Source organism: Daphnia pulex, chromosome 7 (assembly GCF_021134715.1).
Source record: "Daphnia pulex isolate KAP4 chromosome 7, ASM2113471v1".
NCBI lineage: Eukaryota > Metazoa > Arthropoda > Branchiopoda > Diplostraca > Daphniidae > Daphnia > Daphnia pulex.
The window spans coordinates 11790180-11804578 of record NC_060023.1 but is presented as its reverse complement, the minus strand read 5'-3'; the positions used below and the strand labels follow the sequence as shown (position 1 = coordinate 11804578).

Here is a 14399-nt window from a genome sequence, read left to right as displayed (position 1 = left end):
ACTGAACTTGTCAACACGGCTCTGCCGGTTTTCGGGGTTATTTGCCCTTATTTGCACTAAATTTGAAAAAAAAATTGATTGGTCACTAACCCGAAATTGGCAAAAAGCGTCACAATTTCGTACATTCACCTATTTTTGGTGGATGTCAACCCCAATTAAGTGGTACCCTTTTTAACAGTGATAGGAAGGGGGCACGCGGGGGAATGGTTTTGCGGGAAAAGTCAACTAAGGTTAACGTAAGTAAACAAGTCTGCACTCGTCAAGTGGGCTCGTATAGTTTGTATAGATTTAATCAAATAATATGTTAGACATAGAAGATTTCGCAGGGAAGATTTGTATTGCAATCTTAAAATACCACATCATCAGCTGCCAAGTCATAGCCCTAATGTCTTGTATATTATGTAGGCTATTAAATGTGTGTAATGGATTGAAATGGCTCACGTGAAATCGAATTTGCGGGGTGTCTTGATAGGAGCAAGGATCAATTTCTTGCAGCGAGTCACATTGCGGTAAAATTCCTCGGTAGCGTGGTGCGACAGGTAGGCGACCTTAACCGATTGCGTCAGCCATGAAATGGAATTGTGAATGTAACACGGCTGAGGCTTGTTGGTCATGACCTCGCCCAGCGCCCTGTGCACACAAAAAATAAAAAGGCGTCGAATAAGCCCATGAAAAGGACGTAATTATTAGTTTTTATCAAGGATATGAAAATAGCAATATAGGCCTCCTATATAATATGATGCTCTAATATGGAAATGAAGAAAGAATTCATCACCTGGGGGAGAAGCGCATTTTGACGCGGGCTTTGTCGGCGCACAGGCCAATGTAGGTGTCTTCAAAGGGGAAGTAAGGCGTCGTTTGGGCGGCGGCCAGCAGCGGTTGGATGACGCATCCAGACATGAGTAGAAACGCCCCCATGGAATACGGTGGGTAATTCTTCCACGGCCAGTCGTCCACGCTGACTGCGAATTTACCGTCTGGTCTCGCCAGCAGCAGTTATAGTAATAGTAGTAAGCCCCATCAAACAATGAAAAATCCATCCTCATCCGAAACTCTCTCTTAAATGTTAAGGTCTACAAAATGAATATATGATATTACCTCTGCGAACTATGCCGTCTGCAGACGAACCAACAATGGACAGGTGGGACGAATTCAAACTCCTGACGACCGAAATCAAGTTGTGCGTGTTGACGTAGACGTCGTCGTCCACCTTGAGGACGAATTCCGCCCGCGAGCAACGACTGTTGATCCAGTTCAATACCGCGGTCACTTTGCGGGTCAAATTGGGGTATGTGTCCATCACGTCCACCTGTAAAATGTCGCCGTGGGTGGCGCTTTCTTCCTCTATCCTCTTTTTGATGTCCTCGTCCTCGGTCAGTCCAACGATGAAGCCGTGGCCCACCAGTTTGACGGCGGCGGGTGCAGCTGTGTCACCAGCATTATTCAACTGGGCCAATTGACTCAGCCACGTTTTGCGGATGACGTCTCGTTTGTTAAAGTAGCTCGGCGCGGAGATGACGGCCAAAAAGAGACCAATGCTTCTGCCGTTATTGCTGGCTTTGCTGCTGGTGGTTGCATTTCGACATGGCGCAATTTCGATCGGGTAGCCAAAGGATGTGACGTCGTTGACCACTGGCCCGAAATCGGCTCGCAGCGGCTGGACGCTGCTGGGCAAAATCTGGAATCGTTGCGGATGCTGGATCAAATGGTACTCGGAGTAATTGCGGGCCCCTGGGAAATTGCTGTTGTGCAAATTGCCGACGAGGTAATTGAGAAACGGGCGGCTGAGTCTCAGCACCTCGCTGCTGCTGCTGTTTTTATCAGCAGCCGAGACTGGGAAACCGGCCGTGTTGTTGGATCCTGCTGTCCAAGAGTGTTTGCTACTGCTGCTGTATTGATGACATTGGCTCACCTGAGACTGAGAACCGTTCTGCTGCTGCTGCTGACTGAAGAACAACAAAATGTAAAGCAAGGTTGTCACGAGAAAACTGAAGGAAGTCAAGTGGTGCTGATTTCGGCGCAAAGGCTTTAGGACGAGGCACAGGGACGAGTTCCTCATTCGAGTTACCGGTAAAGCAGCGAGAGGCGGCATCAGACGCATCCTCTGATTCTCGAGATGGCAGCCGCAGTTCTAATAATATTGGACTGACGACGCGGAAATTTCCACTGGCATCGAAATCACAAAGGCTCTAAGCAATGGCTGCTGCTGCCGTGTGTGGCAGTGCAGCGATTCGTCTCAACTAGCGCCAATTATTAGACTCGTCGGCAGAACGAACGAAATATTTCGGATCAATTCTTATCACAGCTCCAGGAGGAAACCCCCACATTAAATCCACTGAGCACTGGCAGACTACTTATTTCTAACTAATTAATCGGGAGACGTTCATACTTATTTAATTTGTCTAGTTATTAATTTTTTTTCTTAGTTAAATTTGCTGATATTCCGTGACCAACGTAGACTACTTATGAACTTACTAAACAACTTACGTTTTTTCAGTAGGCTAGACAGTAGGATAGGAACGACCTTTCGGGACCGTCACAACCGACGCCATGCACACTTCACGAACCGATTGATATAATCATATGAAATTGTTAGCTATAATAAAGATTGATTTGGTTTTTTGGACTCCGTCATTATTTCCATTTCCCCATACAACAAATGATTAAATTAAGTAACCATTTCCTACTATATCAATGTCTTATAGCAATTTTACATTAGAAATTAATATGTTATACTAAAGGCATCGATATTTCACTCAATTATTTTATCAAATTTGTTGAAATGGGAATATCTTTAAAAATTGTCAATGTTCCCAAAAATTTGAAATTTCAGAATACAGCTTAAACGAGGTGTTTTTCCTAACAAACATGTGACTTATATGACTGACGCTGTATTATATGGTAAAAACTGTCACTTAAACTTTACTCTGCATCTGTCGCCTGAAATTTCTATTTTTAGATTTTCGCTGTCATTTATTTTCATATGGTTTGGAAATCCTGTCTCAAGTTCTTATTTTCATAAAATTGTTAATTTATGTCCTTACGAGTAACTTGAGCCCCGGTCTGGGGTACTTTGGTCTAGCGTAAAGTCGCCAAAGTCGGACTCTTCTGCTATTCCCTTTTCTGTAGCTGTTTTCTGTTTGGGCAGCGACTCGACTCACCAATCATAGCGTGTTCGTATTGTGACATGGATAAGCTCCTCCCCCTTGTGACATGAATAAGGTCCTCCCCCAAAAGCTTGTTCTTTTATTATATATGGATAAATGCTTATATTTCAATTAACAAACTTTAATGGCCAATTTTGGACTGATTTGAGATTTAAAAATTTAAAAAAGTTATTTGGTAAAGGAACTACTTTATTGGCAAAAACCATACTTATTTGTCATAAAACTACTTTTTTTTTCATTTTCCGGCATTTTCAAACCTATTTAGTTTTTCAGTAGTTTAAAACTACTGAAACAGGTCAAATAAAGTAGTTGACGAAATATAAATAGGCATTTCTAAAGTACTTATTTTGCAAAGTACTAAATTTTTTAACTACTTTTTATTTTCAAAAACGCAAATAGGCAATTTCCGATTTAAGTACGATAAATCCTATTTTTTCGAAACTACTTATTAATACAGTAGTCTACTCAAATATCCCAAATTAAGTATAGTTTATCGCTGCTGTTGAATTTTACAGAATATATAATGCAGTGTAGATCAATGCCACTGTTTCAATTGGTGAGCCTCCAGTCTTGCCTAAAGGGATTGGACCTTCGCAATCACTTTGCAATTATTACTTCGTCAAAGTTGAGGGAAACAACATTTTCGCCTTCCCTAGTGGCACACGATGGCCTGTGGATATCCACCCATGGTCTTAGTTTGAGCCCAAATGATGTACTTTGGATGTGTTTTGGACATCTTAATTACCGTTCCATGCCAAGTCTCGAGGTTATCTGTGGCTGATCTAAAGTACATCCTGTGGTCATCCATAGGATGTCCTATGGATATCATATTACGATAATCACGCAAAGATTAAAGATTTTCATGTACACATATGCTTTTATACATGGTACACTATTAGAGATGTACTCACAACATCACCATAGTCTTTCATCATACGTATCTTATTTTATTTTTGATGAAATACTTTTGTCTGACTCTGGGTTTGAACCATCGTCCTTAAGATTACCAGTTCCTTAAGATTACCAGTCGAGTACTCTAACCATTAGACCATAGACTGATAGAAATTTGTTATATGAAAACCTATAGGCTGCTTAGTGTTTGCGACCTCTGTGTGTTAACGAGACTCGCTGTGACACGCTGGGTGTTGATAATGATGTTCGGTGATGAGGGAAAAAAATAAAAATAAAAAAAATAAAATAAAATAAATAAAATAAAATAATAATTAAAAAATTATAATAAAAACGATGACCTAACGGATGTCTCCTGGAGGTAACAAGGACAAAAAAAGGACATCTTTAGGCTATCATTGCTAGACATCCTATGGCTGTCTTGTCTCCATCAGAAATTTTCAATTTGGATGTAGATATGGCTGGGATGTACAGACGTGCCATGGACGTCCAAGGGAGGAAAAGTGCCACTAGGGTTTGATGATCCTCCTGTTCAATCTGTTCAATTCCAGATTTCACTTGTTGTTACTACAGGTCTCTTTCAGTCCGGATGAAAAGTAATTTTTAAATGTAAAGGTGATGCTCAGATTCAATGGCAGTCGATTGACGACGCCATCGTTTCATCTCATTCGCTACCTGTTCCTGTCTCAATGTCTTTATTTTTTCCTCTGACCAGTGCTGTAATGAAAGAAGTAACCATAAACAAGGCGAATAAATGAAATTATTTAGTAAAGAGGGAAAATTACTTAAGAAAAATCAGTTGGCTTCATCATCAATTTTTTTTTATTTATTTCTTTTTCCACACCAAATTATTTTCACATCTTGTTGTTGTTCAGTAACGGGAACATTATCACTGCCTTCAACCATCACGTAAAAACAATCTCACAAATAATAACATTTGACAATTGTTTTCTAGAAAAACACAGAAAAAATGTGGGCACGTCTGATTGTATAGAAATTAGTGAATGCAAGGATGCCGTATCAAAAAATTCTACATCATAAAAAAGAGGTGGGGCGCCTGGTTTCACATCAGGCGTCTTTGAACGCCTTGTGTCCCAATCCGAGTTCGAAATTCTTCGAGCTGAAATAGGAATTCCTAAATAGAATCTCTAGAATCATCTAGAACAGTGAAAAATCTTTGTTATTTCGTTGATAATGACATTGTTTTTTGGCCGATTCACCTAATTGGCTAGTGTTCGCCAGGAATTTCGCTGTGCAAAATGGATGGCATTTGAATCGCTCCGTATTCCTTGTTTTTGGCTGCCAGTATCAAGAAAATCAAGCTGATGGAGGTTTTGATTTACTTACCATTAATTTATTTCCACTTACCACTAAAACATTAAAGGTGACGATACAAACAGAGACAAAGTAGATGATTGCCAAAACATAAAGGAGAAACCAATGGGCTGTCGTCATTCTCCTCCAGCAGATGAGGACAAGCCGTCGGGTCTGTCGTTACATTTTTTCAGTGATATTCGCCACGGAATTTTAGGCGGGACCACGCGGAACCGATTGAATACCCATCACTTTGTCAAGCACCTGATAAGACTTTTAAAACAATCACATGGAAATATTCACGTCACACCCTAAACTGAATAAGCCGAAATAGAACCTCTGTGAATGGTAACAACTGATTTGTATTGACCTTTGTAACAAACGAACGATAAAAAAATATTATGATGGACAAGAAATTTGAAGTAAAGACAGATGACTGGCATAATGCGAATAATAAATTAATCAATAGAAACTCGAATATTTTAAATATTATCACTGAATATGTGTTCAGTTGTAGTATAGTGACCACCAATAATAATGCAAATGAGTCATCCACTGTAGTAACAGTTAAGTAATGGCAAAAAAATTGTTAAATAACTGAAATAAATAATAAATTAATATACAGCAGATAAAGATATTTAATGTATCATCTCTTAAGGGAGAAGGGGGCTAGTTGGCAGGTGGGGTAAGTTAGCATTTTGCTATTTAGACCCCTTACAGACCAAAAAAAATCAAGCCTTTTACACCAAATATGAAAGACATCACCCAGATTGCTCATACAAAATTTCAAAAGTATAAGACTTCCCCAACAGGAGTTATAGCAAAAAGAAAAAAAAACGACAAGTTTTTTTTTGCCTCTCAGCAATTTTTATTTTTCTCTTAGTATAAAAAAAATTAAGAGTGTCAGAAATCCCATTAGCAAAAAAGAATTAATGTTTGTCTTACTTTCAAAAGAAACCCGACATTTCTACATTAAAAAGTTATTTAGTTATCGATTTATTTGTTCGAAAAGCACCCTGTGGGGTAAGTTGTCAGAAATTTTGAGGGGCATGTTGTCATACAGATTTCTCACCAGATGCTGAGTTGCAAGTTTTCAAAATTCGAACTAGAAATTTTGGAGCAATGGAGAATCGTCAGGTGGGGCAAGTTGACAAACTTTTTTTTGTAGTTTTTCTCGATTTCACAATTTCGTGTAATGAACATTGTAAACAAATACGATCAAGTCATAGAGAATTGAAATCTGAATCGGATTCATTCATTCATTTTACCAGTAGTGTACTAAAAAATTTCAGAAAAATTCAGGAAAAAAGCACCTGCCAACTAGCCCCCCTCTCCCCCTACATGTAGGGGAGCTCTCCATGTGTAAAGGTATCGTAGTCTACAGACCAACAGTAATAATGCAAATTATGTGAAGCAACGCAACAAGTACAACAAGTAACAATTACAAGAAGAAAAAACTATAGTCAGCAGATTGAAATATGCATAAAGTATTACCACCCTCATGTTTTTAGTTGTCTTAAACTGGTGACCACACACGATGATGCAAAATGATGTCAAGTAACCAGTCATAGTGAATTGGCACTTTCTTTTTACCCTGGGGAATTTTTTAAATGGTAGACCAATAGTAGATACTCTACTTTTGCTGACTACCTTTTCGCGACTTTATTGCAATGGTAGACGTTACGTCCACAAGGTAAAAAGCCCTACCAAAAGTATTATGGCTATTTTGCTACCGAAAAAGTAGCCGAAAGTAGACAAAATTTAAGTAGAGAGTAAAGTAAAAAGTGGGTTGCTAAAATAGACTTTAACCGCAACAATGTATAATAGAGATGTGTATATCTGAGGGGCGAAGAAACGGATTAGGTACGAGTTGAAAATCAACCAGCAGCTTCAAGGGGGGAATTCCCTTTTAGTTTCCAGCAAAGAAAAAAAATACGTCTCGTCATTTTTTACCTTTACGGCACTTGCTGTGCAACAGACCTCTATATGGAATGGACATACACGTAGCCAATAATATGCCATTTTAGATGCATTGACCTCCAGACTTTCAAGGCTTGAACTACAACGCACGATAAATTGAAAGTGCTGTTCAACACACGCAGGTGATTCGCACCGTCAGCACGTGTTGAGCAACATTGTAACTGAGAAAACGTAATTGATGCTGTACGGCGTATGTGAAGGGAGCTCTGTAAATATAATGAAGGGCATTCAACTCGATTCAACAGAGAGGCTATGCATTTGCCGTTGGCTATTATATATCTATTTTCGTTGGCTTCATCGGAAAACCTACAACAGTATTCATAATGACTTTGTATATAGAGACTAGCCTGCGGACTGTGGTACGGAAACGAAATAACCCAGCGACCACGGATTCACTTACGGCAATATTGCTTATGTGATTAAAACCTAATCAAAAACCAATCAACCCTCTTTTTTCACATTCTATATTATTTTACAGAACAAGAAAACGCCCATCACGGCCCAAAGGGATGTACATTTATACCCCATGGAGTGTTTTCAATCGATGTGCGGATCTGGTTTTGTTCGTTTATTTCATATTTGAGTAAAAAAAATGTGAACGAGTTTTTAATAACCATGGCCCACTTGACCGCGTCAAAGTGGGGATTTCCCTGCCGGCGAGCGAACAATTTTAATATTAAGGCTTTGGCTTGAAAAGGATTTTTATTCATACATCAGGCAAATCATAAAGTGAAACGAAACTTTTATTTTCAATTGAAATTTACAATCATTTTGATTATTCAACAACGCGCAAGCCCATTAATAATCCATATATAATAAAAGAACAAGCTTTTGTGGGAGGAGCCTGTGTCTGTCACGAACATTTTGGGGGAAGGAGCTTATTCATGTCATGAACATTTTGGGGGAGGAGCTTATTCATGTCACAATGCAAACGCGCTGTGATTGGTCAATTGCAAATCACCACCAGATGTCTATAGCATCGCCGTGATGACGCAATCTTTGATGACGCAGCAATCAGATTTGCATCACCACCAGATGTCTATAGCATCGCCGTGATGACGAAATCTTCAAGTTTCAAGAAATCTACTGACAGGCAGGGCAGATTTCCCACGATAAAATCCATTATGGGCAGATCGTGCTATTAAGCTACAGGAAAGCGAATAGCAAAACAGTCCGACTTTACGCTAGACCGAAGTTCCCCGGAATTTCATTCGAAACGAAACAGCTGTTTATTGGCGGTTGGAGTCGACGGTGCTGACGACTGACGGTGGGCGCTACCGATTCAATAAAACCAGCATCAGGCGAGTTGCAACACTGACCGATTGTGGAACGAGGCGGCACCGGCCGTCGTCCCGCGATCAAAAGGTACAGCAATTGAAATCCAATTATTTGATAGAAGAGATGCAAACGGAACGGCACTCGAGGACATCGTGGACTGTTGGCAATAGGCGTAGAAGAATAAGAAGAATCCCGTTGTTTTGTTTCCTGCTGCTGCTGTTTTTGCTTCTGCTAGTGAAAATTGCAGCAGCACCAGTCAACACTATTAGTCTGCAGGCGGGCCATCCACTTTTGGGAAACCAACTGCTGCTGGAGATGCTGGAACAGCCACCTCTCTGCGTAGGCAATCTGTTGAATGTACGGTCCTACGAAGGGGTAGGCGAGGGTGACGTCATCAGTCGCCTCTCGCTGCTTAAGAGTTGTAACGACGGAACGATCTGCCGCCTCATGCGCTACACGGCCCAGCCCATCGCCACCTGTTTCCACGCTCTGTTTTCACCTGTTCCAGCAAGTCGCCACCACCAACATCAGCAGTAGCAACCCACTGATGACGGACGAATTGCTTTTCGTCTTTGTGGGCGACTCCAGAATTCGCCAACAGTTTTTTAACTTTGTCAAGGTGCTGATTAGATTATTATTTCAATGCTGATGCTGTTGGATCCTTTGCCTTTTCTGTTATTGATGAGATATTGATTGTTTGCAACTGGATATATACTAGATCATTCCAAACAACGACCGGGTGACGGTGCCCAGTCCCATTCCGGCGCATTCCGGCCAAATATCACGGCGACATTGAAATGACCAGCCGCATCCTCAGACTGCGCGTCTCCTTCAAATGGCGACCGCTCGTCAACGACGACTTGATCAACACCCTGCGCCACATACGCGAAACGGCAGCGTCCGATCCAAGGAGACGACCCCAATTCATCCTGTTGAGTATGGCGGTGTGGCACATGCTCAGGGAACATGGGGCCGACATCGCCCTCTACCAGAGGAGAATGACCCACCTGGGACCCATCCTGGCCTCCATGTCATCATCAGGCTCTTGCCTGATGACATGTTAATATTACATGTTAATACCGTATTAACATGTAAATTCCTCCAAAAAATATTATCAAAATGTTGCTTCTAAAACTTGAGAATAGAAGGTTATGAATCCCGAGGAGAATTTTCCCGTCGTGTTAAGCATTGTGTTAAATGGGATGGTTAAACAACGCGTTTTTTTTTTGGGGGGGGGGGGGGGATTTCAGGTTTGGAATCTAATTTTTTTAAGGAGGAAAGGTAAGATAAAGAGAAAAATGCCACCCGCGAGCACTGGGGGCATTCACATCGGTAGAGGGGGTAGACGCGTCAAAGGATAGCCTGCATAGGAGAGGAACTTTAGGAAATGTTTCATTTGCAGAAAGTCCTGTAATGAAAGCATGGCCTACTACAATCACGGCCTACATACTGGCTATATATCCCTCTGTTGCCGAATGTTTCCAGCCTTTCCCATCCCCTTTCTCTGACTCATCATAGCCAATGCCGAAAGTAGTAAAATGTTCCACTTTCCAAAGCTGGTTTCCACCGTTTGAACCTTACAATTCATTTATTATTTATAACAATTTGATTTATTACAATTTAGTTACTAGTGTTTACTTAGCGTGCCATCTATGTTTGAAATGTTTAAAAAAATGTTCAAAATGGCTAATTTTTTAAATACAAATGATAGATAAGAATGTCACATGGGTTCATGTTTAAAACATTTGTCACAATGTAAATCTACTTGTTTTTGCTTGGAAATATTATTATATATCGTCATAATTGACCATTTTCATTTTCCACGATTCCTATTGGTTGAAAAAAATCCCAATAAATCTTTTCAGGTCGACCGATGGAGGAAGAGCCTATGCTGCTATAAAGACCTCAATCTTCGGTTATTTAGTGAACTAAATCCCTCAGGGACTAGACGGCAATTTGTGAATTTCACTCTCAAGGGTTGAGCTAATGTAAAATATATAAAGGGTGACCGTAGTATCACGATTCAACCCGCTTATTCTCTCACAGTGAATAGGTTGGGACTTGGGAGTATTTTTGAATAGATGTCCGAGTTCCTTTTGAAACCTAGAAATAAAAGGGGAAAAATAACTAATGAGCCCACTATGACAAAGACAATGCCAATGTCAAGACAACACAATGATAAAAGTGAAATATAATTGCTTAAAAACTATTTTAAAAGTGGGATTTATCCCTGAGAAAGGGGGGACGCGTCTCCCCCTCCACCGATGTGAATGCCTCCAGTGCTCGCGGGTGAAGTAGGAAATGAGAAAATGCATGAAATAATGTAAAATACTGTATTTCTTTTGCATTAAAATTATGTTTTTTATGTTAAATATTCCCTGATCACGATACATCAGCACCCCAATAAAAATTGTTGTTAAATCAGTTGGCCATCGATCGGCGGCGACCGATGGGGTTGGGCTGGCTTTTCCCTTTTTATCCTACCTTTCCTCCTTCAAAAATTTAGATTCCAACCTCGAATCCCAAAAAAAGCATTGTTTTACCATCCCATTTAACACAACGCATAACACGACAGGAAAATTCTCCTCGAGAGGTTTCAACTTAAAAAAAAATTGAAATAGGAATTGAGATAAAATACCTTTGAAAAACGTTCAAAAATGAAACGTTCGGTACCTTCAGAATTCGAAAACCAACTTTTTAGTTCTAACCTTCGATTATCGAAACCTTTTTTAACAGTCTAATCAAATCAGAAAACACGGCGTTTGAATTTTCGATCTTTCAGCCAGAGGAGGAGACGACAATTGACACGAAATGAAAAAAAACGACTCTGTTGCTTCCGTAAAAAAGCCAGCAAGGCTATGGCCGCACAACAACAATAACGACAGATCGAACTGAAGGCCAATGTGATTAGCACTCGAGAACATTCAAGGTGAACAATATCAGCAGCAAGCTCGTCATCCAAAGATGAGATCGCTATTAGCCTTTCGCGGGAATTACCCGGGAACATTTTTTTTTTACTAAAGTAATATTATTGTGAATAAAATCCCGCCTTCTTGGCAAATGTTGCAAGAAGTCGTTTTCCTAAGGTGTGCTGAGAAGCATGCAGTCGCTCTTAAAATTCAACACATCACCAGTATACCTAAATTAGATAGTATTCTGTTGCCTACATATTCAGATCAGTTTCGGAAACGTGCATGGTTTGACTCCTACAGAGTGGTGGGTTATAAATAACGAGTTTTAACGTCAATTTAATAATAAAAGGTGGAAATTCCTATTTATGGTACTATTATACTTTGTCTGATTATTCTTATTTGTTTTCCATCGCCACTATTTAGAACCATGACGTTCCCTTCGACAATTCGCTTTTCCACATTTGTCCGTATTGCATTTCCTGCTTTCCTGCTATCTCTGATCATCATCCCTTTCAGCCTCATGACAATGAATCTCATGTTCACGATGTACAAAGATGCCAAAGCATTTCGTCATCCTTCATGTGCTGAGACTAAATCAAACATGAACGAAACGTTAGGAAGACTAGTACTAGAGAGAAAAAATCTTCAATCAAAACTGAATAGATTGGATAGTGGTTATCTTAACTATCTTAGACAAAGAAATCATAATCTAGCCAAGAAATTGTTCAGGTGTGAAGTCAAAAAATGCCAAGAGAAGAAAATTCAACAAAGTCGAGTAAAACAAGACGGGAAAAATGTTTTTGATGAAAAAGCTTTTGCAAACGTTACGGTGAATCGCGAGTTTTTCCATTACCTGGCAAATCATTTACGTAATACTGATTATGCCGGAGTGGACAACTACACCCGCTACACCGTGGCCCGGTTGGGATTGGTTCCTTTGGTAGGTGTGGAACGGCTCATTCCCGAATTCGGTCCCGTCATCAACGACGTCCTCTCGTTCAAATATCCCATTTCCATTCCGCCGTGTCAGGATCAGGTCATCACCGGTGGTCGGACTGTTTTTGTCGCTGTCATATCGGCGAGTGACAATTTCTCAATCCGGAAAATAATTCGACAAACCTGGAAAAATCACTTGAAAGAAGTGCACCAAGAGGGTCTACTCGGAGTCGCAGGTTTCGCGTTCGTTTTAGGACTGGCCGACAATGATGTGACAAAAAGTCGAATAAAGCAAGAGGCCAAGACTTACGAGGACATCATTCAGATCGGCATTCGTGATTCGTATGAAAACTTGTCGCTGAAAACGACCGGCTTGTTCAACTGGCTGTACAGATACTGCGCCAAAGTGGATTTCGTTCTCAAAGTGGACGACGATGTCTACGTCAACGTGCGCAATTTAGTCCATTTCGTTCAAACCTTTCATCCATCAAATCAGAGTATATTTGGCTTATTGTCACCTCATCCTTACTTCTGGCCTGAACGAGGTAAAATACTATAAAAATAGTTTCACATATTTCTATTGTCCTTGATAATGTCTCGCGAACTATTTTGTTACATTTTTCTAAAATTAGAAGGTAAATGGAGCATATCGTTTGAAGATTGGCCATGGAATAGTTATCCACCTTCTTATCAAGGATCCGTTGTATTGTTCTCCAACAGTGTGATCTTTCCCATGTTGGCTGCTATGCAAACCACTCCTTTGGTGCCATTCGAAGATGTTTACTACACTGGCCTCTGTAGAGAGAAAGCTGGCATCAAAATTCATCTTTATACAAATTCAACAATTAGCCGGTACCACCTTATATAGTATTTAAAGATCACAAGTTTCGCTGAGAAAGGTTTGTTGGAAAAATGTTGATGTTCCGTATTTTATTTTTTTTTATATTTGTAAACCTGAACGGCAATCACGAAAATCAGCGTCGGTACATCTAAAATGTCAAGTAATCCCTCTCCCTGCGAAATACGACGGTTTGTTGCGTGGGTGATGCATGAACTTGAAACAGAAAAGCGTATGAAGAGTTCACATGTAGCCACCGACGACTTTTACCACAATAGGACTCGGTGCATAATAATCGACAAAAATGGAAACAACAGCAGAGTCATCAACCCGTCTGATCCAGTCCAGTTCGGTTTCGTTTAAATTTCAGAAATCAGACATTATCCCTGAGGAATTTAGTTTACTAAATAACCGAAGGTTTAGAGGTCTATGGTGTACAGCAGCAAAGGCTCGTCCTCCATCGGTCGACCTGAAAAGCTTTATTGGGATTTTTTTTTTCAACCAATAGGAATCGTGGGAAGTGAAAATGGTTAGTAATGACGAAATAATCATATTTCCAAGCTAAAACTGGTAGATTTACATAATGGCAAATGTAACTAATGATGTCTCGCATCGTTTTTATGCTTTAACCATGAACCCATGTGACATTCATCCATTATTTGCATTTTAAAATCCATTCGGCAACAGATGGATATATAGCCAGTATGTAGGCCGTGATTGTAGAAGGCCATGCTTTCATTACAGGACTTTCTGCAAATGAAACATTTCCTAAAGTTCTTAACACCGTATTCAACTAAACTTAAACTAACTTTAAATCCCGAAGGTACCCAAGGGGCTTTATTATGCTTAAAACAGTTTAATTAGAATTATGAAGCTAAATTTGCAGCTACAAACACGGTCGTTTGCAGCTGCCAATCTGGAATGTTTCTTACCTTGGTTCTCTATTTGCAAACATTTATATTTAACATTTTGTACGATGGTTGATAAGGAACTCTCGATTCGCCAGCTTCTGTCTTGAGTCTTGAGTGACCAGTCCTGATTTCCTTGTCGTCTTGTGTTATTCTC

At 40.1% G+C, this 14399-nt stretch overlaps 2 protein-coding genes across 2 annotated transcripts; one reads left to right on the top strand and one right to left on the bottom strand.

Moving 5' to 3' along the window:
* Positions 1 to 318: 318 nt before the first annotated feature.
* LOC124197676 (lactosylceramide 1,3-N-acetyl-beta-D-glucosaminyltransferase A-like) lies at positions 319 to 2127 on the bottom strand. Its single transcript, XM_046593208.1, has 3 exons — positions 1099 to 2127; positions 776 to 977; positions 319 to 630 (listed from the first exon to the last, which is right to left on the bottom strand). Exons 1-3 carry the CDS (start codon positions 2099 to 2101, stop codon positions 438 to 440), a joined length of 1398 nt encoding a protein of 465 aa, XP_046449164.1. The 5' UTR covers positions 2102 to 2127; the 3' UTR covers positions 319 to 437.
* A 9860-nt stretch (positions 2128 to 11987) lies between these two features.
* LOC124198435 lies at positions 11988 to 13055 on the top strand. The gene has a single exon (XM_046594269.1). It carries the CDS (start codon positions 11988 to 11990, stop codon positions 13053 to 13055), a length of 1068 nt encoding a protein of 355 aa, XP_046450225.1.
* The last annotated feature ends 1344 nt before the right edge of the window (positions 13056 to 14399 follow it).

Bases quoted from the DNA above. Each gene is read 5' to 3' on its own strand.
- LOC124197676 (XM_046593208.1), bottom strand. From the start codon at position 2,101: ATGCGTCTGATGCCGCCTCTCGCTGCTTTACCGGTAACTCGAATGAGG. The intron at 978-1,098 runs GTAATATCATAT...TGGCGAGACCAG, and splicing joins AGACGGCATAGTTCGCAGAG to ACGGTAAATTCGCAGTCAGC. The intron at 631-775 runs GTGATGAATTCT...TTGTGTGCACAG, and splicing joins AAAATGCGCTTCTCCCCCAG to GGCGCTGGGCGAGGTCATGA.
- LOC124198435 (XM_046594269.1), top strand. From the start codon at position 11,988: ATGACGTTCCCTTCGACAATTCGCTTTTCCACATTTGTCCGTATTGCA.